The sequence below is a fragment of the Lygodium microphyllum genome, chromosome 4 (assembly GCF_053477565.2).
Source record: "Lygodium microphyllum isolate KBCC chromosome 4, Lygodium_microphyllum_v1.1.10, whole genome shotgun sequence".
In the NCBI taxonomy this organism is placed as follows: Eukaryota; Viridiplantae; Streptophyta; class Polypodiopsida; order Schizaeales; family Lygodiaceae; genus Lygodium; species Lygodium microphyllum.
In genome coordinates this window covers 62,732,435-62,759,799 of record NC_141138.1, presented here as the reverse complement: position 1 = coordinate 62,759,799, position 27,365 = coordinate 62,732,435, and the positions used below count along the sequence as shown (strand labels likewise).

General features: G+C 42.2%; 1 protein-coding gene across 1 annotated transcript; it reads left to right on the top strand.

Annotated features, from left to right (window-relative positions):
* The first annotated feature begins 5,595 nt into the window (after positions 1–5,595).
* UBC23 (ubiquitin-conjugating enzyme 23) lies at positions 5,596–27,163 on the top strand. Its single transcript, XM_087676034.1, has 8 exons — positions 5,596–5,772; positions 5,869–7,942; positions 24,571–24,723; positions 24,848–25,495; positions 25,725–25,794; positions 25,893–26,032; positions 26,125–26,436; positions 26,545–27,163. Exons 2-8 carry the CDS (start codon positions 6,140–6,142, stop codon positions 26,800–26,802), a joined length of 3,384 nt encoding a protein of 1,127 aa, XP_087532160.1. The 5' UTR covers positions 5,596–5,772; positions 5,869–6,139; the 3' UTR covers positions 26,803–27,163.
* The last annotated feature ends 202 nt before the right edge of the window (positions 27,164–27,365 follow it).

The window sequence follows — 27,365 nt, the reverse complement described above, 5'->3', positions numbered from 1 at the left end:
AGCTCCTAAGCCAACTTGAAAAGATGAAGAAAGACAAGAAGGCTACCATGGCAGAGTTGGAGGTGGAAAAGGACACGTTTGCTGCCTACCAACTAGAGAAGACAAAGCATATAACCATCTATTAGAGGCATGTGAACAACCTAAAGAAGGGATTAGAAGTAAGGAAGAAAATGGAGGCGAAGAAGGAAGAAGAAAGTGCAAAAGAGCTACAAGTGGAAAAGATAGAGGGAGAAATGGAGGGAGGACCTAGGCAACAAACTCGATGTTATCCTCAGGAGTACCGAGTGGTGTCACTTAAGAAAAGTCTCTCGATGGACCACTCAAGGAAATGAATATTGAAGGAACTAGAAGAGATTAGGGCCCGAAAGGACATGGAGTCAACAAAAAAGCTATTGGAGGTAGAGAACCAACTCCTCCGAACCCTCCAAGAGTAGGAACGACTAAAATAAGAGTTTAATCACCACAAACACGATAATGAAAATGTGTTGTCAATATGGAAAGAATAAGAAGAGGTGGTGATAACACTGTCACAAGAGCTGTGGGACTGAATCAATGCATGATGGAGGAGAAGGTTAAGGCCTAGGAAGAGAGGAACCTTGGAAGAGTCACGAACTTGGCCGAATGCCTTGCCCTAGCAGAAAGTAGGAGAATTGTGGTAGAAGTAAGAGCCAAAGCAGTGAAGGCAGGGCTAGAGGTCTAGCAACATGCCTTCCTCAATACAGTACTTCGTGTAACCAGGCCGGGGGGGATAATGACCTTGTGAAAGGGCTAAAGAGGAAGTTGGAGGTCTCAAGGAGAACCATAAAATATGGGCTCCAAGAGCACACCCCAAGGACCAACACTAGCCTAAGCCTGGTGCAACGAAGGCAAATTTTGTTTGCAAGTGGAGCTCTCAATAGAGGAGTTAGAGTAGCTCGAAAGAATTGGAGAATAGGAGCATCGAGAGCAACCAACTACAATAGCCTAAGCAAAACCACCAAGGGATAAGGAGCTCGATTTTGAGCAACTTGCCGACACAGAGGCACTAGCTGGTGAATAGAGCCCTCTCCCACCTCCAACAACGGAGGCAAAAGGCAAAAAATAATAAGATCTTGCCACTGCAGAAAGAATCATCAAGACCAAAAGGAAACGCAGAGAGTTGGCTGACTTCACGAGGAGAAAGTTTAATGCTAGACCACAAGACATCCCCGATATCCAAATGCTGCAAATTGAGGAACAATTGCCTATTAGTTAGGCACTAGAATTAAACCATTGGGAGATATGGGAGAATGGGTGCACACCATTTGAATTCGAATTCTTCTACCCTTTTGCCCTGAATCGAGTGCTACCCCCTCAAGTGGTTAAAGGAGCCATCCAAGTCACGAAGAGGCTAGGGAAGCAGTGGCTCGATGAGAGGGCTAGAAATCCCACATTATGGAGAAGAGAGCATGTGAGGTACTGGGAGGATAAGGTCACGAAAGAGCCAAGAAAGGTCAAAGGCTATGAAGCCCAACCTAAATGGCGCCAAAGAATCTGGGACACCAAATTTGAGGCATGGATGGCTTTTTGCAACACGCTATCATATGAAAGGGATGACCCCACCTACATGACTTACCCGAGGTGCCATAGTATGGATTTTGACTAGGGGAAGCATGGCAGGTATGACTTCCCTTTGATCTACAATGTCAATGTTGCCACTCTTGAAGAATGCATGACCTTTGGAGCACAAGACCTCTGACCTTCCATTACCCACTTTTTGGACGAGTTCATGGCATGCCCCAACCCTGCTTTTCTTACCACTTGTAATTACCTCTGCTCTTGCGAATTCTGCTAAAACAAAACTAGTAGCCCAAAGAAGAGCGCTTATCACCCCTCTATTTTGATATCAATGTAGGGATAGACATATGTGCAATGGCCCACCTAATGTTAAGGGCCACTCTCTTGCTAGCTTTTTGCACGAGTCTTTTAGAAGATATGAGTGATAGTAGGTTCTCAGAATGTAATCATCCTTTCCTCTCTACTACCCCTCTCAATGAAAGGATTAACCAAAAGGACTACATGCAAAGCCATGCATTCCTTAGCAAATCTCTTAGGCCCCCTCGAAATGTAGCTACGAAAGAGGATGAGGATGATGTCTAGTGTGCTCCCTCCCAATGTATCTCACTAAAAAAAAGAAGAGAAAATGAAGCAAAGACCCACACGAAGCAAAAACAAAGGAACAAAGAGCTTCTCATGTAACATCAGAGTGCCACAAACACCGCACCTAGGGGTTCTCAAGTTAGGTGCATTTGGTGGCCTCGATCAGTCGACTCTGTGCCTAAACCCCTTGCTCTCCTTGTCCCCCCACTTCACCCTTAGGGCGGCACATTAAGGGCAGGACACACCTAGGGAGTTTTGCACTCTAGACGTGTATCCTTAAGTCATACCCACAACACCTCCCCTTGTACACAATCTGGGTCCTTAAGTGTGGGACAATACCACAGGCTTCCCCGAGGTTCGCGATCCAACTCCCAGTTTCACTAGCATGGACACCCCACACTGCACGGTGAGGTAGGTATATCCCCTAGGTAATGCACTTCCTTTTCCTTTTCACGTACATTCGACAATCCACAACCAATCACCGACTTCGAAGGCCCCCACCATCCACTCAATCTACTCTCGGCCTCCACAATCTCACATCCATTTTGTGATTCTTCTTCTCCCAGTCCAATCTCCATGAAGTCCCATCACTAACCCACATGAAGACCCTTCAATCACTCGAGCCCTCGTCAACAAGTGCCCCCAAGTGCCATGGGGCTAGAACTTAACTAGGAGAGGGTAATGTTAACCTTAACCCTAGTACAAAGAAAGCAAAAGAAAATTAAAAAGGCGTAGGGTGGCGGGTAAAGCACAAAAAGGCAGCCCAATCGAAGAAATAGGAGGAAAAAAGGCCAAGCACAAGGGCAACTTTGAAAGTTTAGGGCAAGCACAAAAGAGGAAAGATGCATTTTAAATATAAAAGCGCACTCTAAATCTTTGTAAAAAATCGCTAGGTTTCCTCCTGTGCAATTTGTAAATGTAGATGGGTATGGGTGAATGAACAATATAAATAGGAACATAATAGGGAAAGAGGACCTAGGCTAAAATAGACTGTCATGTAAAAAATGGATGGGTGCCCAAAAGGGATTAGGGCTTGTATAAAAGACGAAAAGTGAATGAAGAAGCTCATTCTTGTATGTGGCCAAAACTAGCTCTCTTCTTCTTCTTCTTCTTCTTCTTGCTTGTTTGAACTTGTGCTTGTTGAGAGAGGGAGTGTGAGGGAGTGAGTGTGTGAGGGTGAGGGACTGTGGTGGAGAAACCCTCCATCTCGTCCTCTCTTCTCTTCTCTTGTGTGCGGCAATGGAGCATGGATCTTGGAGCGTGAGAATCGAGCTTGCTTGAGCTTGCACCTTGGATCATAGAGCTACCGAAGAGCTTGTGGGAGGAGGCAACTTGATTTAGCATGAAGGTAAGCTCACTACACTCATAGGTGTGAGAGCATGTATGGCTATGTGAGAGGTAGCCATTGCACTTAGCTTGAAACGCTTAAAATAATAAGTGGTTAGTGGGTCTTTGGTCGAGTGAGAAGCTCCCACAATTACCATTTCATTCGAGAGCGGGTTCTAGCACGTGATATTGACTTGGTTTATGTTAACATAGAGGATCAAGTTGCTGATATTTTTACCAAGGCCTTGGGAGTGGAGAAGCTTCAATGCTTTAGGAATATGCTTGGAGTTCAAGAGCTCATAATGAGCTCAAGGAGATGTCAAGCTCTACATAAGCTGGCATCCACTATGTGCCTTGGTGATGTGACACAATATTATTCACTAGTGTGTTAGGTAACTGGCGTGAGGATATGCCAGTGATTCTATAGTTGAACTATACACCTATGTAGTCCATCCTTAGTTATGGAACATTTATTGTGCCACCTCTTCTTTCCTAGCAAGTTTACACTAGGTGACCATGTGCATATATGCTATATTAGTTTCATGTTAGTCTTTTATCATGTTGTAGACTAGTTTTTTTGTACAGAACAAGAAGAAGGAGAAGAAGAAGATTTCAGCCCTATCTCTTTGCGTGCTCAAGTCTCCGTTGCTTTTGTGTATGTGTGCTCTTGGGTGCTTCACACTTCTCTCCTCTTGTTTGTTTTCAATGCTATCTATTGCTATGTTGTTGTCCAACAGAGTATTGTCTATGAATATCTTGTCCAAAAGAATGTTGTCCACATGAGGGTTTACCAAAAGAAGGCTCTCCATGAACAAAAGGTTATCCAACTAAAGGCTATTTTTGGAATGGTGGTCCTATTCAAATTTCTATAGTCAATACAGATACGAAAGGTACCATTTTTCTTCTTGGCCACTAGTCAATATAGATATGGAAGATACATCTTTCTTTTTAACTAGTAGTATTGGAGAAGTATATGGATAAAAACTAGGTCCTATGAATCTCATCTCCAATAAGTCCTTGATTTTCTTATCCACTTCTTCTTTTTCACACTTTGAAAGCTTGTAAGGGGGTTTATTGACAACCTTTGAGTTGTGCTCTAGATCAATAGGATGATCAACTACTCTTTTTTTAGGGAGAGTAGTAGGCACTTGAAACAAATCCTTGTACTACTCCAATGGAGCTTTTAGGATTGCATTCCTTGTTGAATCCTTAGGCTGATTGAGATGGACGCTCACCTAATTGTCGAAGGGAAACTCTCGAATATCAACTTTTCCCCAAGCCACACTAATGGCTAGGAATGCTACCAACAACTCACAACCCTTTTGTTAAGATAGTCGTGCCACTTTTTGTATGTAAGCTCAACATCTCAAGTGTAAAAATGCTATAGCATACCAAACTTTAAGTATCCCTTGAATGAAATGCAACCTCATATTTGTTTATTCTCTTTCAAGACATTTTATGACATGAAATGATCTAATATAATTTTGAATTTCAAGGCTTACATCAAGACTTGTAATCAAGGGATGCTCAAAACCTTGACTACCAACTCTAAACTAGATCCATCTTGGTGACTAGCTGAGTGCAATTAAATTACATTTTCACATTATACACGACAAGATGTGCCACCACTACTTCTTGTGGGAATTAAACCCTTGAATGTTAAGGCTTACATCAAGACTTGTAATCAAGGGATGCCCAAAACCTTGACTACCAACTTTACACAACGTCCATCTTGTTGACTAGCCAAGTGCAATTACATTACATTTTTCACATTATGCAAGACAAGATGTGCCACCACTACTTCTTGTGCGAACGGAACCCTAAACCTTTGGTCTATCACACCATCTCACTCCTACCTGCGCTACAAGCGACTTGGATTGTTTAATCCTTAGTTTTAATACATGTAGAGTTCCTTCGTTAAAAAGAAAAGGTAATGGGCTAACCAAGTAATAATGGAAAAGATACGACGATGCCAGTGGCATGACCTTCCACCAAGTAAGGGAGGGGGGCATCATATGGGGTGGGTGGGGCGAGCGTGGTGCTGAGCTGGACCCAACGTCGGCCTTTTGGGTTCTCTCTCTTTCTCTCTGCCCCCCTCCCAATAGCCTAGTCCCGGCCTTTTATGTTTCTCCTTCCCATCCCAATCTTCCCGGCTTCTCAAACTGCGCATCATTGCCGAACATATATATTCTTCGTGGGAGGTAGGTCCACTGTTGCTCCCTTCTCTCCGTCATTCCTACGTTCCCTTGAGAAGACCTCGATCCCGCCATCGCTGGTTGGCCCTCCAGGTCACGCAACCTTTGTTCCTGCAGCGCTACGTCACTCGCCGTAAGATCGAAAGCTAGTCTTCTGTGTGCATTCGTGGCACATTCCTCCCTGTTTCCTAAGGCTTCGCATTTTTGTTCGTTTGGCTTCTGGATGCAGGTCTGCTCATCTTGCGTGGCAAGGGATCCGCGGTCGGGGTGCTTTCTTCAGTGCGCAGGGTGCTGTCTTCAGGACGCAGGGTGCAAAAGGCAGGACCTTGGACGCATTCGACATCGAGAACGCCTTCAGATGATTCGCTGCTGCTGAGTCCCTTCAAGATCATCTGAATAATCTCAACCTGCAACAACTTTTAACGCCTTCACGGCATACATCACTTTTGCAATAGCCGTACAACAGCAAACAAGACTGTTGTGCGGGTGTTGCGTTCAGGATGGAACTCGATGAGGAGTCTAGTACTGAAGTTCCGTTGCGGTCAATGTCAAGGAAAGCTGAAGGTGCAGAACCGGCTGTTCCAAGAATAGGAGAGAAGCCTAGATTTGCTGGGTTATACAGAGAAGATGTTGTGCAAAATGTGGGGCAACCCAACGTTATGGGAATGGTCACAAAAGTTGCAGGGGATTCGGACTCAAGCTCTGATAGTGAGAGTGAAGATGATGCTGAAGATGTCGCACTGGGTTGTGCACGCATCTGCTGGACAAATCTCGAAGAATCAACTGAAAAGATTGAAGATATTCGGGTTGTGGATAGAGCCTTTATGCATGGTGACATTGTTGCAGCAGTTTCATCACCCCTGGGACAGATTGGCACAGTTGTAAATGTTGACCTCAGGGTTGATTTGGAGTTTCCTAATGGGGAAATTATAAAGGGCATTGACAGCAGAAAAATTAAGCGAGTACGTCCTCTTGTGGTTGGTGACTATGTAATTCATGATCATTGGCTCGGTAGGGTGGATGAGGTGTTTGATAATGTCACAGTAATGTTTGATGATGGATCTAAGTGCAAAGTTGTTCGGGCAGATCCAGAGAGACTTTGTCCTTCTCCTCTCAGCCCTATGGATGATTCAGAGTGTCCTTATTATCCAGGACAGCGTGTTAGAGCCAATTCTTCTGCATTATTTAAAGCTGCAAGGTGGCTCAAAGGTTCATGGAAGGCAAACAGGATGGAAGGCACAGTTGCTGAAGTTGAAGTAGCCTCTGTTATGGTTTACTGGATAGCAGCAGCTCATACAGGATACAATTCTCAGCCTGCAACGATCCCTGCTGAACAGCAGGATCCTAAACATCTCAAACGAATGGCAGACCTGTCTTATACGAGTTGGCAGCTTGGGGATCGGGCATTGTTACCGCAGAAGCTTGCAAGGAGAATTCCAGTGTCATCTTGTCATCCTGCAGAGGTCTCCCATTCAGACTGTGAGACTGAGACAGTAGAGAATGTGGGACAGGCTCATGCTTCTGAGTCATCAGAGGCTGGTGCCACCCATTCTGTTGCTGGCAGTAAGGATCCTGTTTCTGACAGTTGGGTTGCTTACAGAAGAAAGCTTAAACGAAGATTTTCAAAACACAAGAAGAAGGCGCTGAGGAAGGATGACTTTGTTGAAACAGCTTTGTTGATTGTTGGCACCAAAACAAGGGTTGATGTGTTGTGGCAAGATGGGACACGAGAGCTTGGTGTTGATGCATGTACATTATTCCCAGTGGATCATCTTGGGGACCATGATTTCTGGCCAGAGCAGCATGTAATGGAGAAGGGCTCCGACCTTGATGGATCAGATTCTGAACCTAAGCGTGTTGGCATCGTAAAAAGTGTTGATGCTAAGCAGCGTACAGCAAAAGTGAGGTGGTTATTACCTGTGGATCAACCTGAGGAAGGCCGCTGCTTTGACAGTGAGGAAGTAGTGAGTGTGTACGAACTCATAGAGCATCCTGATTATAGCTACTCACTTGGAGATGTTGTCATACGGCTGTGCACATCTGTTGATACTTCTACAGAAGCCCTACTTGCTAATGTACCTAATTTGGATGAGTCTGATCCTGCAATAGCCAGCATTGAAAGCAAAGCTGAAGTGCAAGATGGTAACAATACGCCTGCTTCTGAGCTCCAAGATTGTGAAAATAAAAAAAAACAGAGAGCTTCAGGCAAGTCAATCTCAACAGATTTTTCTTGGGTTGGTATGATCATTGGTCTTCAAGATGGCAAGATAGAGGTGGCATGGGCGGATGGAAAAGTATCCAAGGTGCAACTGTCTTTCAAGTTCTTTGTGAACATGTTTGGCTTGTTAAATGCAAAGTCTTTTTTTCATTTTATTAGCAAGGTGAAGGTTTGTGTAGTTTAATGTTTGCTTTCAATGTTTAAAAAATGGCGATAATAACTTCTTTGAGGGGAATGTAGAGCGTTAATAGTGTTTGCTCAATAGCTTGTTTGGGCCTTGAATTGGCAATCTTGTGCAATGCTACCTATTAAAAGTTACTGTTAGCCTTTCCACAAGGAAACCAAATGCATAAAACGATTTGGACATAAGTTCTTCAATTTGTGCATATAACTTGAGATCTTGTCACGTCAAGGGTGCGCAAAGGATCAGTGGGTTTCAGGATTAGATTGAGGTATCCTATTGGGAAGTTTGCCTAGGTGCATAGTTACCAGGAATGGGAACAAAGGGAACGGCATATATATAGAATCTAGAGAGAGATATCATATTAACCATAATTCGTGAAATTAGAGACATAATAATCAAGTTTCAACAATAATAAAGATTCAAAACATTGTAATCAGCAATGGATTGTCGCATTCACGATTCAACATTGTAATCAACAATGTTGCGTAGGTCCAACAAGTGTGCATTGCAAAGACACAAAATATGCCCTAAACTTTAAAGTCTAATGATCCAAGTTACAAGAGCTCCAATTTTCAAGTCAATACTCTAAAGTTCCAAAAGGCTAGCTGCTAAGTGCTTTGATTCATGGAAGATGGCTTCACTGTGCTTGAATGCTCATCTTGCTGAACATCCTTACCATCATCATCACCATCACCATCATCATCATCATCGTCATCTTTTTTCCAATGTATAAAAGAATCAGCCTTTGCAATTGATGTTGTCAGAAGTGTTGTAGCAATGGAAGGATAAACATGTGTTGAAATAAACTGCTGAACACAAGACGAAAGAGAAGAAAGAACACAATACAAATGAGAACTTAGATGTATGCTAGGGAAATGGAATCCATATACCAAGACATGAGACAGTACAGATACAATGTGAGTCACCGGCTGTGGAGGCATTGGCACCTGCTCTCTCTCCAAGAACTATCTAGTGATGAATGAATAAATGAGGAGGGAGCCTGACAATATATGGGCCAAATAAATGCAAAAAATATGACTGGTCCGCCAATATTAAATACTGGCCAATTGGTTGCAAATAATGCCCAAACCTTAATAAACTGGCCAATTTGCATCCCGCTTCGTCTTCTGCTCGTTTTTCTTTCTAGAAGCTCCTAACTTGTTGCAGTCCTTCCGTAAATGATCTTTCTTGCTATAGAGGTAACAATGGGCCTTCAACTTCGTCGTCTCCGAACCCCTCTCTGAAGCTGCAAAAGCCTTACGGGAATCTCCATATAGCGTAGCATCAGTGGATGTGCATGGAGTAGCCATCTATAGAGGATTTAGAAGAGAACTAGAGAAGAGAAGGGATTTGGAGAGGGAACATAGCCAAACCACGAGCACAGACTGCAAAAAACAAGAGTTCACATATAGTATAACCCAAAATCTGTTCAAAATAAGACAAAAGTTGCTGTAAAAAGTCAAGAAATCAGTCAAAAACTGCCAAAAACAGCAAAAACGGCATGATAATGTAAGCGCCCAGCCAGGAGGAGATGCTAAAATATCAAAACACAAGCTGAAACAGATGTGCAGGTTATATGGATGTTGACATCAGCAAAAAAGGCAGGTAAAACAGGGCTCTTGGTAGGAGTAGCAGCCGTTTGATTAGCAAGGGTAAAAACAGTCCTGAAATCAGCAAGAGAACACAGCAGAAATACAAATCCTGGAATCTGATACCATGTTAGAACACACTCAACCATGAGCTGACTAATTTGCTAACAGATGTACGAGCTAGCAAGCAAAGATTGAAGCTCACATAAACTAGGTCATTCGTCTTCATTGTACCAATACGATTTCTCTTCTTTATGTGAATGTGATTGAATGAGCTCCATAGTTGCTCTAACAAGAAGAGCTAATCGTTCGGCTAAGAATACGAATAGCCAAACTCTGCAACTCGAGAGCTTTTGCCCCGTAGTTCTCCCACCACAAAGCAGCCCCGATATTTGTCGTGTCCTCTATTGCATCCTCTTTTCCAAACATCCCTAATGTTTGTCGATACACAGAGAGCTGATTTTTAATTTTGCATTGCATTTCACGGCTAGGATAAAGCCTTGCAAGCAATGTGTTCCAAGCATTGACCACCTCAAGGTCTCTTTCTTGCATCTTTTCTTGAAACTCAGGATCAAGCACATATGTTGTAGCATGCATAGGAGAGTCATTCCATCTGCTGATGCGTAACTCCTTGATCTGCTCATACTTGTTTGCATTCGGTTCCAAACTCTCTAACCTCTCAATCATGCGATCCATACCTTCATAGATCTTCCCAATGCATGGATCCATGCCATCTGCAAGCCTCAACATGTGCATAATAGGATCAACCATTTGGTTGGTGCAATTTACATGTTCCCAAAAATCTCTATCAGAGACATATACATTACATAACATAGCTGTAGCAGTGGCAGCCCCAGTCCAATTTTCATACTCATCACTAGCAAATAGCTTCCTAATTGCACCTTTGCAATAGTGCAATCGACCAAGCATAAGAAAGTTATATGCAAATCATGTATCTGAGTATTTGAGAAGTTCTTTGTCACTTCTCTTGCGAAACTCAGCATGTAAGTACCGATGATTACATATAAATGTGATAGTCTTGTTGCCTTTCGCAACAAGAGATGTAATCCAAAGTTCCCAATATCCTTCAACAAGTTGTTTAAGCAATGCGCCATGCATGGACTAAAGGTGATATGTGGATACATTGCCAATAAAATGTTTCTTGCTACCCTGTTTGTAGGTTCACCATCTGCCACAAACTGCACTACATTTTTTGCCCCAACAGTCTACACTACCTCGCACCACTCGGATGCCAATACATCTACACTCTTTCCAGTCTCTAAAGCATCATGACTACCAATGAAGTATACATCCCTATGAGAATATGCGACATCACCATGTATGGACCTATGCCGTGTGTCACTCCATCCATCTGCTGTCATGAGGACATGCATTTTTGAAACCTCACTTAACATGTGGATTAAATTTACAATTGGGGTTAAAGTAAATTTACGAGCCTGGGACTTGAAGAAATCATGGGATGTCAAAGGCAAAAGTTGCTATAAGTTATATCGCACCGGTACTTGGTGGCATCAAGTGTCAGTTGTTGGCCTAGGTCATCCATTTGGCCATAAGTTTCAATTGGTGACACTAGAGAAGTGGCGTTTAATGGTATCTAACACCAATTTGATGGTCAAAGATGACGCAGAGACACTCGGGAATGGAAGTTGCCTAGCTAATCTAATTATTGGTTAGTCAAATTATTTTTCAAGGCACTAAAATATTTATTAGATTAATTTTCAATATTTAAAGATTGAAAATTAATTAATATTTAATTATGAAAAATGTTGAAAAAAACCATTTGGGAAGGTTGCCACTTGTGAAAAATGCCCATGCAAGACTGAAAAACGTCTTTAGAGGCTAGAGAGGCATTTTTATGAATTCAACCTGCAAGAGAGAGGGAGGGGAGGTTGCTGGTCTGATTTGCAGCCATTGGAGGACCTTTTGAGGCTGCCAAGGGTAGGAGAAGACCAATCAACAGCAGGAGATAACATCTAAAGGTTGTTAAGACGGGGCAATAGTAGTAAATGATTGGTTTTCTTCAGTTCTTTGCATCTATAAGCTGTTGTGGCAGAGCAACAGTTGCATTTGACTGATTTTCAGTCATTTTTTGCGACAACTTTGAATTTTCTTTCTCTATAGCTTTCCCTCTCATCTCCCAGCCATTTCTTAGCCTTGCTTTGAAGATCTCAGCATTTGGACCCTTGGAGATTGATTTACAATAGAAATTAGAGTTTAGCAGCAACCTTGGGAAATGTGCCAAAAATTGAAAGCTCCAAGACTTGGATTCAACAAGGCTGAAGGTGAATTTCAGCTGAATTCAGGTGGAGGACTAGCTAGCCATTGAATTTGGGGCATTTCCATCGTCTATGAAGGGGGTGAAGGCCAATTGAGTGCCCGAAACAAGAGGCAAAATAGATTGAAGACTTGCTGGTCACTTTGGACAGCAAGGGGAGTTCAAATACCGAAAGGGATTGGGAGAATCCCATTGCAAATGAACTTTTTCTTTAATAAAGCTAAAGAAATATCGAAAGGGGCGCCAATTTTGGGGTCAATCGCGTGTGCATTGTCCAAGATCAGTAGATAAATTTGTATTTTCAGATTTGCATTTATTGTTTGCTGCCGTAATTAAGTTGTAATCAGGGATTTACCGCCCTATTCGAGGAGGAAGAATGGTTTCATAGTTTCATTGCCGGGATACCACTCAATCCCTTGATTTGGTGGGCCCGAGGCACGTGATTGCAAGCCAAAGCTTTGTGCTAGTGCTGATTTTTACTCTCAGTTGAGAAATTACATCAATATATCTTCATATAGTGAGATAGACTCAAGCAGTGATGATGCCTCTCAATATGAACGTTTACATGGGAATGAAGGAAATGCAATGCTTGACCTTGGACAAGGCTCAAACCATGGACAACAAGCTAAAAATGATGCTGTTGGGCAAGATGCACGGCCGTCAGGGCATAAGGAGGCTGATGACTAGCAAAGTGAAGAGGAATTTGATGACCAATTCAAGAATCGGATGAGAACAGCAGCAAATCTCTTTGTTGAATTGGCAAAGGATCCTCAATTTACCCGATTTTTGAATGTTCCAAAGAAGGACAGCAAATGCAAGAAGAAGAAGACGTCCTCTACACCTTCGAGACAGCAAGATGCACCAAAGAGAATGCCAAGCCCTTCATTTGAAGCTCCCAAAGATGCTAATGAAATAAAACAGTTGGTACCTATGAGGCAAGGAATGCAAATGCAAGGCCATCACGGAAGTGCCAATCCAATGGATCTTGGACAGCCAGGCGTGTATGCTATGATGGGGTAGCTAGGATATTTTGGTGGAAGCACGATTTTTCATGCTATGGTTGGACAAGGATTGCATACGGGAATGTATGTCACAAATCCCTATGGTATGCAACAACCAATGCATGGAGTGCAAGGCCCAATGTATTTGGGTATGGTTGGAAATATGCAAAACCCTATATATGGCAGCATTGGCTTGATGCCTGGGACACAAAGTAGCATGTTTGGTACTACATCTGCACTCTCGAACGCTTATGGGGCTCAAGGAATGAATGTTGGTCATGCAAATGCTCTGTTTCACGTTGGTTTTAATGTGAATTCAGCAAATGCACCCTTTTTACAGCAGCTAGTGTATGACAACTTCACACCCAAAGGGGTAGCAAAAGACTATGATGAGGGTGGAAAAGGAGTGAAGTTTGAGTCCTTCAGCGGTGTACAAGGTAGGCTGAAAGCTTTGACTTTCATTCAGCAGTTTGATGCAGCCTATTTAGGGGGGAACTTCACGGAGCTATTAAAGATTTGAAAGTCAGCCACTTTCTTGAGAGGGAATGCATTACAGTGGTGGTCCACTCTTTTGATACAAGGTAGAGCACCGTCAACGTGGGTACAATTCAAGCAAATGTTTGCATCGAATTGTTTGACAAGTACCTTTGAGGTGGACATCATGACAACTTGGAATAAGCTGGATGCTAAGGAACGTAAGACTTTGGAGCAATATAATAAGAAGTTTTGGGATGCATTGCTGCCTATTACTTCTTATCGCCTCGTAGCCCTTCATGAGCAAGTGGAAAAATATGTTTGTGGGCTACCTAAAGGAATTAGGGATTTTTGGTATTAAATTTGCCGTGTCTAGCATGTCTCAGCTTATAGAGATTGCTGCTACAGCCGATGCTTTGCTGCATGGGAAGGATTCGGGCTTCCTAGAGAGTGGGGAGAAGCCGAATAAAAAGTTGTTTAAGACTGAGAAAAGGGGCAGATTTGAATATCAGCCTGAAAAGAGGCCAAAACAACAAAGAAAGGGCTCAAAAACATTGGCACAATGTAGGGAATTGATGGTTGCAAATAAATGTTTTATATGTGAATAGGAGGGCCACATTGCAAGGGACTGTTCCAATAGGCAGCAAGTTGGAAAATCAAAAAATCAGGGAGATTCTAAAAGAAAGAAGCCTAAAATATTAGTGGGATTGGTGCCCGATGTTGTTAGTGATCAGTCCAATGATGATACTACTGAGTTGTGCAGAGCATGGGGCAAAAATAGGGATCAACATGCATTGATTTTCTTTGATAATGGTGTACGAGCCAACTTCATCTGTGTTGACATGGCTGCTTGTCTAGGCATCAGAGAGGATGAGACAGGACACATGGGGAAAGTTGGAATGGCATGTAAAGGCCATGCAGAGCCTGTCACACTGCTCATTGGAAAGCTTCGGTTGCACATACAAGAATATGTGGATAGTGAAGAGTTCTTCATTGCTCCACTTGAGGGTTGTGATGTATTGCTTGGTATGCCGTGGTGTCATCGTATGCATGTAGTGATTGATTTTCGTGCAAAAAATATCACTATTTAGCATAAGGAAAAGGTACTCACACTTGATGTAAAGTTGAAAGGTGAATCTGTCCTTGTTGTATTTGCAGTTGCCATTTCTAAAGTAATGAAAAATCATCTTTGAGCGCACTTGTTTTCACTAAGGATAAAGATGATAGTGAGAATGTTGAGAATATGTCTAAGTTAGTGAAGGATCGCATGTCATTTCTGAAAATGTATACTGATTGTCTCTCTCAGTAACTTCCAGGGCAGCTACCGCCTAAAAGGCCATAATATCATGGCATAGATCTTATACCTGGAAGTAGCCCACCTAATAAGCCACCTTACAGAGTCGCTGCACTAGGAGGAGAATATGACTCATATAAATGAGCTGTTAGAAAAAGGGTTGATTCAGTCTAGCTCATTTCCTTTTTGTTCTCCAGTGCTTTTGATGCAGAAAAAGGATGGTTCATGGCGTATGTGCATTGATTATCGTGCTTTGAGCAAGATTACAATAAAGAATCACTTTTCGAATCCTCAGATTGATGATGTTATGGATAGATTGCAAGAGGCAACCATATTTATCCGTATAGATTTGAAAAGTGGGTATCATCAGATACGCATTAGACCAGAAGATGTGCCTAAGACAGCTTTTAGGACATCTTTTGGATTGTATGAGTTTTTTGTTATGCCTTTTGGACTTACGAATGCTCTTGCCACTTTTAATCAGATGATGGATCGTATCTTCAGGCCACATAGAGGATTTGTGGGCACTTTTTTTAAATGACATGATTGTCTATTCAAAGAATGAGGCAGAGCATAGAAAACACTTGGATATGGTGTTCAATGAATTGCCTGACCATCGGCTAGTTATCAATGACAAGAAAAGTGAATTCTTCTCGCATGAAATCCACTTTTTGCGGCATATTGTATCGGCTGATGGTATTCGCATAGACCCTGCAAAGGTTGAAGCAATACGATCATGGCCATCTTTGAGGAATGTGCATGAGATCTGCAGCTTCTTGGATTTATGTCCTTACTATAGGAAGTATGTACGCGGGTTTGTTGAAATTGCATCTCCATTGCATGCCTTGCAGAAGAAGGATGTGCCATTTAGATGGACAGCAGTGGAAATTTCAGCATTTGAAAAGTTGACTTCAGATTCTGTGCTTGTGTTACCCGATTTAAGGAAGTCATTCATAGTTCAATGTGATGCATGTGGTAATAGTATTGGGGTTGTTTTTATGTAGGACGGCCGAGTTGTGGCTTATGAGAGCCGAATTCTCCACGGCAGGTCTATGAGAAAGAGCTCTTGGCTGTAATTCATGCATCGTCTACGTGGAAACATTAATTGTTGGGGGCTGATTTTATAGTGCAGAAATACCATCAAAGGTACTTTCTGACGCAGACAAAGTTGTCAGAGAAGCATATGAGATGGGGCAAATATTCTCTCTATGTTTCATTTTCAGATTGTATATATTGATGGTAAAAAGAATGTTGTGGTTGATGCACTGTTATGTAAGCCACAAATTTTAGCTGTCAGCATGGGATATCACACTGAGTTGGATGCCATGAAAGAGCAATATGTTGCTGATTCGGACTTTGCTAATGTTTATGATCAGCTATGCAATGGCTAAAGACATGAATACTTTGTGATGGATTTCTGATGATACATGGACGACTATGTGTCACAAAGCAGTTAAGGCCTAGAGCTATCACTGAAAGTCATGTTCCTCTGTATGTAGGACAAAGATATTGATGCCACGGTCAAGGCAGTGGAGCATTTTTTTTATTGGCCAGCTTTGAGGCATCATGTAGAACAATTTGTTAAGACATGCATCGTATGCCTGAAGGTAAAGCATGATAAGCAAAAGATGTCGGGTTTATTGCAGCCCTTGTCTATTCCAGATAGGCCTTGGCAGAGCATTGCAATGGACTTTTTTTTGAGCTTCCTAAGACACCTACAAGGAATGATGGGATATGGACTATCATTTGCAGGTTTAGCAAACAAGCCCATTTCATTCCGGTCAGGAAGAAAATAAAGGCTGGTCATATGACACGATTGTTTTTGCAGCACATCTTTAAGTATCATGGTATGCTAGAGTTGATCATTAGTGATCGAGACCCCATGATGACCTATTTATTTTGGAAGGGCTTGCTTGGAGAATATGGATACTACGCTGAAATTCTCATTATTCTTCCATCTGCAGACAGATGGTCAGTCTGAGGAAACAAATTCCACAGTGTTAGATCTTTTGAGGTGTTATGTTTCAGACCACAAGACACAGTGAGAGTAGTATTTGCCCTTGGTTGAGTTTGCTTATAACAACACATCGCATACTTTTACGGGCAAAGCTCCATTTGAGGTGGTTGAGGGTGGCAAGAAGGTACCACCTATTCTACAAACCAAGGATAAGATCTTTGAGGCTGATCGTTGTGTGGAAAACTTGGATGTAGCCTATGCAAAGATAAAATATGCACTTCAGAGATCGCAAGAAAAGCAAAAGAGGACAGTTGATCGCCATAGACATGCTTTGCAGTTTGCAGAGGGTGATTATGTATTGCTGCGTTTTGAAAAGGCAAGGTTGAAAAAGATGAAAGGAAGAGAAAGATTGTATCCGAAGTTGAGTATGAGATACTATGGGCTTTTCCAGGTGTTGGAGAAGATCAATGATGTGGCATATCGGCTGAAATTACCTTTACATTGGCAAATGCACAATGCCTTTTATATCAGTTTGTTGAGGCATTTTCATGGTGATGTGCCAGAGGATATATCTGCTGAAATTCAGCCTGAGGTTGAGGAGCTAGATGAGATTTTGGTACGTGAGCAGATTTTAGTACATAAGGAAAGAAATGTTAAAGGTAAAGTTTCCAGGAGACACTTGGTGGAATTTTAGAATTATTCACCAATGGATACCAAATGGATGGAAGAGGATGACTTGGCAAACCATCCTCAGTTGTTGCAGCTTTACCTAGATGCCTTTCAGTTAGAGCTGACTTCAGCTCGGGCTCCATCAGGTTTAGCAGAGCAAGGGTTCGGAGTATTGCTTTGTGCTCAAGGGGGAGGTAGCACTTCCCCTCCTCTAGTTAAGGACAACTCTCGTATGTAGTGGATCTCGGATGTATTTGGCATGCATCCAAGGTACTGCTCTGGTAGAATGTTTGCCATGAAATCACTACTTAGTGTACTAGTCACTGTGAGATGTATGCAGATGAGTATGAGTTTCACTCGGGCACTGGAACTATACTTTTGCATCAGCTTATGATCAATTTAGCATGAATTTTGCCTTATTTTGAGACAAAAATTTTATAGTTTCAGCTCAATTTTTGATCAGCTTGAGAACCGTTTATGGTCACTTTTTGCATCAGTTGTGCATCAGTTTTTGCATTGATTGTTGGTCAGTTTTTGCAATGAGTTTGTGATCAGTTCTCAGATTAGCAACTGATCAGTTTATGATCAGATTATGCTCAGTTTTCAATGGTTTACGTCTAGTTCCACGGACAATAGCATATGTTATGATGCCATTGATGTTTTAGCCATGGTTTATGCTTGGTTTTCGCTATACTATGGTTTGGTTTTACTAGATGAGTTGAGCTCATGAGTAATAGACACGTCACATGATAATTTGGCAATGTTTTTGAGATTCTTTATGAGTCTTATGTTATATTATGTCGATTGGTAATTTTGAGCATATGTTGGGCATATGGAATGGTTGAACAGCAATGCGCAATGTTATGTTGACTATGATGCCCTATGAAAATTCCAATGTAGTACTTTGCTTTTGATGCATTTGGTAGTGCAATCGAGGACAATTGCAAGGATTTCGAGGGGGAGGGCTGTCATGAGGATATGTATTTTTGAAACCTCACTTAACACGTGGATTAATTTCAAATCACATGATTAAGTATATGATGCACATGTGAGGTGCAACTGAGGTTAAAGTAAATTTACAAGCTCGGGACCTGAAGAAATCATGGGATATCAAAGGCAAAAGTTGCTATAAGTTATGCTGCACAAGTACTTGGTGGTATTTGGTGTCAGTTTTTGTTGGCCTAGGTCATCCATTTGGCCATAAGTGTCAGTTGGTGACACTAAAGAAGTGGCGTTTAATGGTGCCTAACGCCAATCTGATGGTTAAAGATGGCGCAGAGACACTCGGGAATAGAAGTTACCTAGCCAATTTAATTATTGGCGAGTCAGATTATTTTTCAAGGCACCAAAATAATTATTAGATTAATTTTCATTATTTAAAGACTGAAAATTAATATTTAATTATGGAAAATATTGGAAAAACCATTTGGGAAGGCTAACACTCGTAAAAAATGCCCATGCAAGACTAAAAAACGTCTTTAGAGGTTGGGGAGAGACATTTTTAAAAATTCAGCCTGCAAGAGAGAGGGAGGAGAGGCTGCTGGTTTGATTTGCAGCCATTGGAGGACCTTCTGAGGCAGCCAGGGGCAAAAGAAGACCAATCAACAACAAGAGACAGCATCTACAGGCTGTTGAGGCAGGGCAGCAGCAGTAAATGATTGATTTTCTTCAGTTCTTTGCATCTACATGCTGTTGTGGCAGGGCAACAACTGCACTTGACTGATTTTCAGTCATTCTTCGCAACAAAACTCTGAATTTTCTCTCTCTACAGCTTTCCCTCTCATCTCCTAGCCATTTCACAGCCTTGCTTCGAAGATCTCAACATTTGGACCCTTGGAGATTGAGAAATTGCAAATTTCTCTACTATAAACCCTAATTTACAGTAGAAATTAGGGTTTAGTAGCAGCCTTGGAAAGCGTGCCAAAAATTGGAAGCTCCAAGACTTGGATTCGACAAGGTTGAAGGTGAATTTCAACTGAATTCAGGTGGAGGACTAGCTAGCCATTGAATTTGGGGCATTTCCATCGTCTATGAAGTGGGTGAAGGCCAATTGAGTGCGCGAAATACTGAAAGGGATTGGGAGAATCCCATTGTAAGTCAACTTTTTCTTCAATAAAGCTAAAGAAGTACCGAAAGGGGCGTCAATTTTGGGGCCAATCGGATGTGCATTATCCAAGATCAGTAGGTAAATTTGTATTTTCAGATTTGCATTTATTATTTGCTGCTGTAATTAAGTTGTAATCAGGGATTTACTACCCTATCCGAGGAGAAAGGCTGGTTACAGTCATGCAACAAAGAAAGCCAATCTAGGGTAATGTGTCATGCGTACAATCGTTGCAGAATTATTATGCAACCAATATCCAACTTGTATCCACATGCTAAAGAGTCACAATCTTTAGACCCATTCTTCTTGATTATTGGGAAAATTGCAACTCTTAAGTTAGATAGATGCTTAATAGTAAGGTGCAACTCTAAGCTAGATAGATGTTGACTAGTAAGGTGTGTAATTTCAAGATATGGTGAAATTGACTTGTATGGCTAATTGTACTTGTCATACTTTTGTGAAGTGTTGCTAGTGTTTGCACTGAGAAAACATAGAATGTACAAACATGACTAAAACAGAAGAACTTAGACAAGAATGCAATAATTACAAAAACACAAAACACAAACAAAGAAGAGAGAGAACTCTAAAGTGAATGAATTAGTGTTGTAAATGAATGTAAGAATGTACAAAATGCTCGAAGGTAGAGTAATGGGAGTAGTCGGAGAGCGACATCCACCGAAGATGGATCTTGAGGCTTGTGACCACTAGTTGGAGCTGAATGTGGAAAGGCAACAATTTGGAAACCGAAACACAACAGGTTAGAGGGGTGGGATCGGTAAACGCAATAGTGTGCCACTTTGGCGATGATGTTAGCTAATCGATTGCATCACTAGGAGGCCGGGCAATAGTTGCAAAAGTTAAAGAAGATGATGATGTGGCTTGTATTGTAGTCAATGTAGGCTACATCCCAAACTTTGGATTGGCTGGATAGCAAGGAAGCTTGCCAAACCTAGAAACCTAGTTGTTTGGGAGCTGTAGTTTGGTTGCTAGCAACAAGAAGTAGAAGGCAGCAACAACGGATAGGGTGTTAGGATTTGAAAGATATGGTTGGAGTTGGTAAGGGGTGGATAGTTGATGAAAGAGGGCCTTCAGGGTTTTGGCTTATGGAACACAAAACTTTTGGTAATGTTTGAGTTTTGGGGCTGTTTTAATGAGCTAATGAAGATTTAATATGTAATGCATTTTCAAAAGCTTAACACCCCCTCTCAAGCCCAAAACTGGAACCAAAAGGGGAGTGCAAGCATAGCTCAATCCATAATATTTTAAAGTGTCTCATCCCAAAGCTGCCAAGGCATCGGGCTACATGTGCATGTTGGTTGCCCAAGGACCTACAAGACTACAAAGGTAGTGGTTATCTTATCTTTGGATCCCAAAGGGTCACCCTAGAGAGACAAACATATTGGACAAAGCCAACGCTTGTTGGCTGCCTAGGGGCCTACTAGGACTTGCAAAGGCGATGGAATCACTTTAAACCTTCTTTTTTGGTGGAGTGTTGGTGGAAAAAATAAAGGGATGGCTAGATCCAATATCATATTGCTGGAAATAGTAAGGGGAGGCTGATGTGGAAGATAAGTGCCAAAACTTGTAGAATACCAAAGGTAGGAATCCCCCTCTCAACCATGGATTTTGATGTTGAAGGAGGAAGAAAAACTTGATATTGGTCTGTGTGTTGCTGAGAATCATGTAGGAGGATGTGGATAAAGCATCCTTGTTGGAGGAGCTAGCGAGAAGCTACCGCTGTGATTGCATCAAGAGATCGCAAGATTTGCCTTGGGAGGGAAAGCCTCCATGTTGGTAGAAGAGCAAGTCTCCAAGGAAGATGAAACTATAAAGGAATGGTGAACTTTCCACATCTCCAGCCTAGGAAGAATTGGTGCAAACTTGCATATTAGTCCTAGATAGAAATACAAAACCTTGCAAAAGAGATTATAATCTGCAAATATAGGAGCTTCGTAGTGAGATGCTTCTAAGGAGAACAAAAAGTAAAGCTAAAACAAAGAAAAGAGATGTGAGAATGCAGCGGAAGACATACAAAGGGAATCTTGAAGCATAGTCACAAGTGAGGACTTGAGGATTGCAGGGATGGTAGCTACTTTCCGTTCCATATCCCATTCCATGTGACTATATAGTCACAAGTGATGACATTTTCTTCTCTTCTCCGTTCCACTTTGCATCACTTATGATCTACATTCTAGGACTTGAAGCCCAAGTAGCTTAAGGACAAGATATCCTACAAGCTCGACTCTTTAGTTTAAGGACCTAAGCATGGTAAGTAAAAGGTAAACTAGCCTAGAGTACCCTAAGGGTGCTAGCTTAAGTGTGTGGCCTCCATTGAGCATAGCCATCAGCAGGTCTCTGCCAATGAAACTTATGTGGAGGTGGAGAAATGATCTTAGATGGGGGGGTGTAGGAGGAGACTCAAAAGGGATGTAAAGTGTGCAAATGGAGTGGTGTTAGCAAACTAAACTCCCAATATGACCACAAAATGACACAATAAAAAATACCTAAATAGCCTAAATAATACGCCCAAGCCTTTGTAGCTCAAACTCACTACATGAGTTGACATATTTGCTAACAGTTATTATACTTCGAGGGGGATCTTTATTTCCCAGTAGTGGTATGTACAGGAGCTCTTGACTATGTGTGAGATGAAGGGATGCAAGTTCCTCACAACTCCTATGGACGGGAGTTGGAAGGCTTCAGCTTAATCCGATTCTCCTTTGGTGGATGCTACCTGATATAGGCAGCTGGTTGACTCCTTGATTTGGCTTCTTAATACCTGTGCTGACTTATGTTATGTTGTGGGTGTGCTGGCCAGGTTCATGTGTGAACCCAAGATGGTGCATTGGTAGGTTGCTCAGAGGATTTTGCGGTCCCTAGGGGGGACTCCTGGTCTTGGGATCTATATCTTGCTGGTATAGGTGCTATGGACTTGGTCCTTATAGGTTCGAGTGATTCAGATTGGGCTAGTGATGTGGATCATTGGAGGTCCACGACAAGTTATTGTTTTACCTTGGGTGCTGGTGTTGTTTCATGGAGCAGCAAGAAGCAACCCACGGTTGCTCTCTCTTCAACTGAGGCAGAGTATTGGGAGGCGTCTTCTACGACATGTGAGATAGTGTGGCTTCACAGGCTCCTGGAGGATCTTGGTTGCCTGCAGACAGGTTCTACTGTTCTAGAGTGCGACAACGAGAGTTGCATTGCCTTGGCTAGGAATCTTGTGTTTCATGCTCGGATGAAGCATATTGAGATCAAGTACCATTTCATTTGGAAGAAGATTTTGGATGAGACCATTTCCTAGTCTATTGTAAGATAGAGGACAATCTTGCGGATTTGTTTACCAAGGCCCTTCACTAGGCTTTACTTTGACAACACTCTAGATCCCTTAGCCTTCTACCATGTCCAGGATCTGAGAGGGGGTGTTAGAGCTGGTTAGCTGGTCCTTCCTCGGATAGGAAACAAGTACAATAGGTTTCCCAAGTAGTGATTGGTGCAGGAGTGCCACGTGGCAGCTGCCACGTGTTAGGCATCAGCAAAGTACAGTCGGACAGATTTGCTGTCTAGTCGTCTGCATTTAATGCAGTGGACCTGGTATTTTTGGCGTTTTTCTGCTGGCCTATTTATTGGCCCTGATTTCAGTAGTCTTCCTGAGTTGTTTTCACAGATTTCAGGCTGCAGACCGTGGAGACTGCTCTCGTGGACGGAGATTGAGATCTTCGTGGTGGAGACATACATAGATATTCTCTCTGCACCCATGTGTATTTCTGCATCCTTATATAGCATTCTTCATTGTGTTTCATTATCTCTCTCTCTTTCTCTCTCTCTCTCCTCTCTCAGTTCACTATTTGTCTTGGTCATTCTCTTCTGCATTGCTTCACTTTGACATTTCAGTGGGCGCTCACACAGTGGTGCGCCACCCTAGACGGCTTTTGCCTATAAATAGGCAATCACTTCATTCATTCCACCACTCTCTCTTCAGTCATTCTTCACCACCTTCTTCGGTCACCACCACTACTTCCCTTCTCTCATTTGTTGGCCACGACTAAGGTGTGTGCGCTTCACCACGAGCTATCCTTTGGACATGTTGTTAGGAGTGTGGGCTTTATCAAATCCATTCCCTTTTTTCTACTCCTTAGTAGGGTTCTCCTCAGCATCTCTCTTTTGTCTCACCTATTCGATTTAGGCTACCTTCCATCCCATCCGCCACTATCTCTCTAGTGGTTCCCTTGAAGCCCTTGTCCCATTCAAAGCGGGATATCAATATCGATACCTTTCTCCAGCCCATTTGGCCATTTGGACTTGTCTATTTGCTATGCTTGCGACACATGGCAGTTGCTGGACATTCTCCCCATTTTTTGGGCAGGCTGGCCATATTTATGGCTGTCAGACGATTTTAGACAGGTCCGACCTACAGGCCAGAACTGGTACTTCAGCATCCTCTGTCTGGCACCCTACTCATTGTTGGCACTTGTGCACGGGCCCAGTCCATCGTCTTCAACATGGTTTGTATTCCTGATTTCATCATCAATATTCAGGTTTTGCATTCTTTAAGTTCATTCTCTTTGTGTTTTTTTCTCACAGTTGCACTCTTTCTTCTGCATGTGCACTCACATGATGAGAAAGGCCCTCGGCCCCTAGAATGGCCAAAAAACAATGGGGCGAAGAATCAAGCCTTTATATAGGCATATACATGTACGAGATAAGATAACATAGGGATGCTCAAACTGGCAGACCCCCTTTCCTTTGGTATGAATAAAGATTACAAAGAGTGTCATGACAGCTATAAAGCCTTCGTAGTGGCTGAGGCAGTCCAATCATTTGATAGTCCGTAGACCCTTTATAGTGGTTGAAGGAGGCTGATCATTGGACAAGAAGGATGACCATTCGTATATCACCTAAACCCAATCTTGCCAACTTAGTGGGAAGCCTAGGGTTATGGTTGTTTGTGTTTTAGGTTTCATTCTTATAGGTATGCTACTTTTAGTGTAAAGAGATGAACAAGCTCCAGCTAGCAACTTTTTCTCATGTACATTTTAATGTTCTTGTATGGATTGTTGGGACTTTTGTCAAAGACCTATGTTGAAAAAATAAACAACAAGGCAATTGGTTTCCTATCAGGAATTGAATGTGGATTATGTGTTTTAGGTTGGACCTGAAGCAATCTTTGTAGTCGGGCGGGATGAAGATGATGATTCAAGCCAGACTAGTGGCATTGCAAATATTGAGGAAGCTGATGATGCAGGCAGCTGGACAACTGTGGATTCTTTAGAGATGAATGAAGGTGTTGCAGGAGAACAGGTTTGTTGCTTTTGAAATTCATCTTTGACATGCAAATTGTTTTGCTTCAACTCATTAGAAATGCTAAGCACTAATGCTTAAAATGTTTGTTCTTGCTCTCTTTCACTGGTTTCTGAGCAAGCAGGATTTTGTCCAATCAGATTGGGATGAGGGATCCAAGGAGGCTCCTGACAAAGTTGATCAGAACAACAGAGCAGTGTCAAGCTTCTCAGAGGGACAGTCGACGGAGGGTGTGTCTCATGGACTTGGAAGTGCCCTTTCACTTCCTTTTACTGCACTCATTAGAGCCTTGAGATTTGCTGCTGGTTTGCTATGGACTCTACGAGGGTCTAGGAGGAGTTTGGGGTCTGACCAAGTACATTCAGGCTCTGAAAATCAAACCTATCATATGGTGGATTCTGGAAGTCATCAGGATGAACAGGATAGTGGCAGTGAGCGGGCATATGAAGAAAATGAAGGGCTGAAGGACACTTCTTCAGGTCAAATTCCTGATGAAGCTGTTAGGAACACACATACTTCTGATTGTGTACCTGAGGCTGATGCTAAATGGGCAGAAGCTTCTGATGGTGAAATTGGCATATCACAGGCTGCAGAAAACACAAGGGACTCTGTGGAAAGGCTTAGTGCAATCGTTGAAGATGATGCTAAATTATTGGAGGAGGAAGCGAATGCAGAGAGGGAATTAAGAACAGTAGAATGTTTGGATGTGTTCAAACAGTTTGATAGTGTGAAGGATTTCACTGATCATCAGTTCACAAATGAAATAAGCCAGGCATGATTTTCTTCTCTCACAAAATCTTTAAATTAATGTTTAGTTGCATAAGTTGGGTCAAGATATGCAGGTTCATATTTGGGAATGACCCAAAGTGTCTTGGTAATATGAGGTGCTCTCTAGGCCATAAATGAGGAATATTGTCTTTAATGGTAACTCCAGAGTGTGTGCATTTTCCCTGCATATGTGTTTTGCAGTGTATTTATCATTTGTGGCTGTTGTCCTGCAGCCTAGTAGTCAAAGACGCTGGGCCAAGAAAGTACAGCAAGAGTGGGTTATGCTGGAGAAGAATTTACCTGGTGAGATGCTTTCATTGAAACCTAGCATTGGTTTAATGCCATATTTACTCCTTTACAAGATGCACTTTGAAACTAAAGAATGCTGTTATTGAACGCAGGCACTATATATGTCAGAGTTTATGAGGAGAGAATGGATCTAATGAGGGCCGTCATTGTTGGGGCATCTGGAACTCCATATCAAGATGGACTATTTTTTTTTGACATTTATTTGCCACCTGAATATCCTAGCGTTCCACCTGTAAGGCCTTTAATCACATAAATGTTTGTTAATATTGAAAGGCTCTTTAGCTCCTGCTGGATTGCTTATGGTTGTGTTTATTTGTGCTGCAGCTTGTACATTACCATTCCGGTGGACTTCGTTTAAATCCTAATCTCTACGAAACAGGAAAAGTCTGTTTAAGCCTACTCAATACTTGGACAGGGAAGGGAAATGAGATCTGGCATCCCTCTACATCAAGCATACTTCAGGTACTTGTCTCCATTCAGGGGTTGGTGCTGAATGCAAATCCCTACTTCAATGAAGCAGGTTATGACAGGCAGATGGGGACTGCAGAAGGGGAAAAAAACTCTCTTGCATACACTGAGAACTCTTTCCTCCTTTCTTGCAAGTCTATGCTCTATATTATGAGACGGCCTCCTAAGGTAATGTGAAAGTCCCAATCACGTTTTGTGATCTGCATTGCTGCTCTTCCAGTTGGCTAATAAGACATGGGGTACTGATCAATAATAGCCAATTTGTTTTGATTTCAGCATTTCGAAGACTTTGTACAGGACCATTTCAAACGTAGGGGACCTTACATTCTGCAAGCTTGTACTGCTTATATGCAGGGGCATCCTGTGGGCTCTTTGTCTGATGATGCCACCATTTCCCCTTCACAGAGCAATGACTGTGAGCAAACAAGCTCTGCTGGGTTCAGGATCATGCTTGCAAAGATCTTGCCAAGACTTGTTACTGCACTGAAAGAAAAAGGCATGAACTGCGAACATCATGAGCTTCTTGGTGCTTAGAATACCTACAAGTACCTTGCTTATGAAGCCTTGATTTTTAACTCCCCTTGGGAGAACTCATGATTTGAACACGTTATTGAGTGGCATACTGTACATGATGACAGAGCTTCAGTTGCACAGTTTCCAAGGAAATGAATAGAAAGCAAAATTGCTTGTGTCATATGTTCCACAGCTCGAACAGCTTTTTCTGACTGGTCACTGCAGGCATTCTGCCAATTATTGTGTTAGCTTCAGAATCCCATGTAATTTCGAAAGGCCATTCATACATGCCATTAATAACATTTTGATGGTTGCGAATGGGGTTAAACCTGTTAGAACCTCAACTGTAATACAAATATAATGGTCAGTGATTTGTTGTGTACACAGCCAGCTTGACTGCTTTTTGTGAGTGCAGGCATGCTGCCAAATTTCATGCTAGCTTTCAAAATCCCATGTAATTTTGATAAATCATTCATAGGTGCCATTAATAACATTTCAATGGTTTGTGAATGAGGCCAAACATGTTAGAACTTCAACTATACTTCTACTGATGGCATGCCAGTTTCTTTGTAATGCTCAAAGGG

What these genes read in the sequence shown, in the direction of transcription:
- UBC23 (XM_087676034.1), top strand. Translation starts at nt 6,140, where the DNA reads ATGGAACTCGATGAGGAGTCTAGTACTGAAGTTCCGTTGCGGTCAATG. An exon ending in AAGGTGTTGCAGGAGAACAG is followed by an intron (nt 24,724 to 24,847) that starts GTTTGTTGCTTT and finishes CTGAGCAAGCAG; the next exon opens with GATTTTGTCCAATCAGATTG. An exon ending in AATATCCTAGCGTTCCACCT is followed by an intron (nt 26,033 to 26,124) that starts GTAAGGCCTTTA and finishes TTTGTGCTGCAG; the next exon opens with CTTGTACATTACCATTCCGG.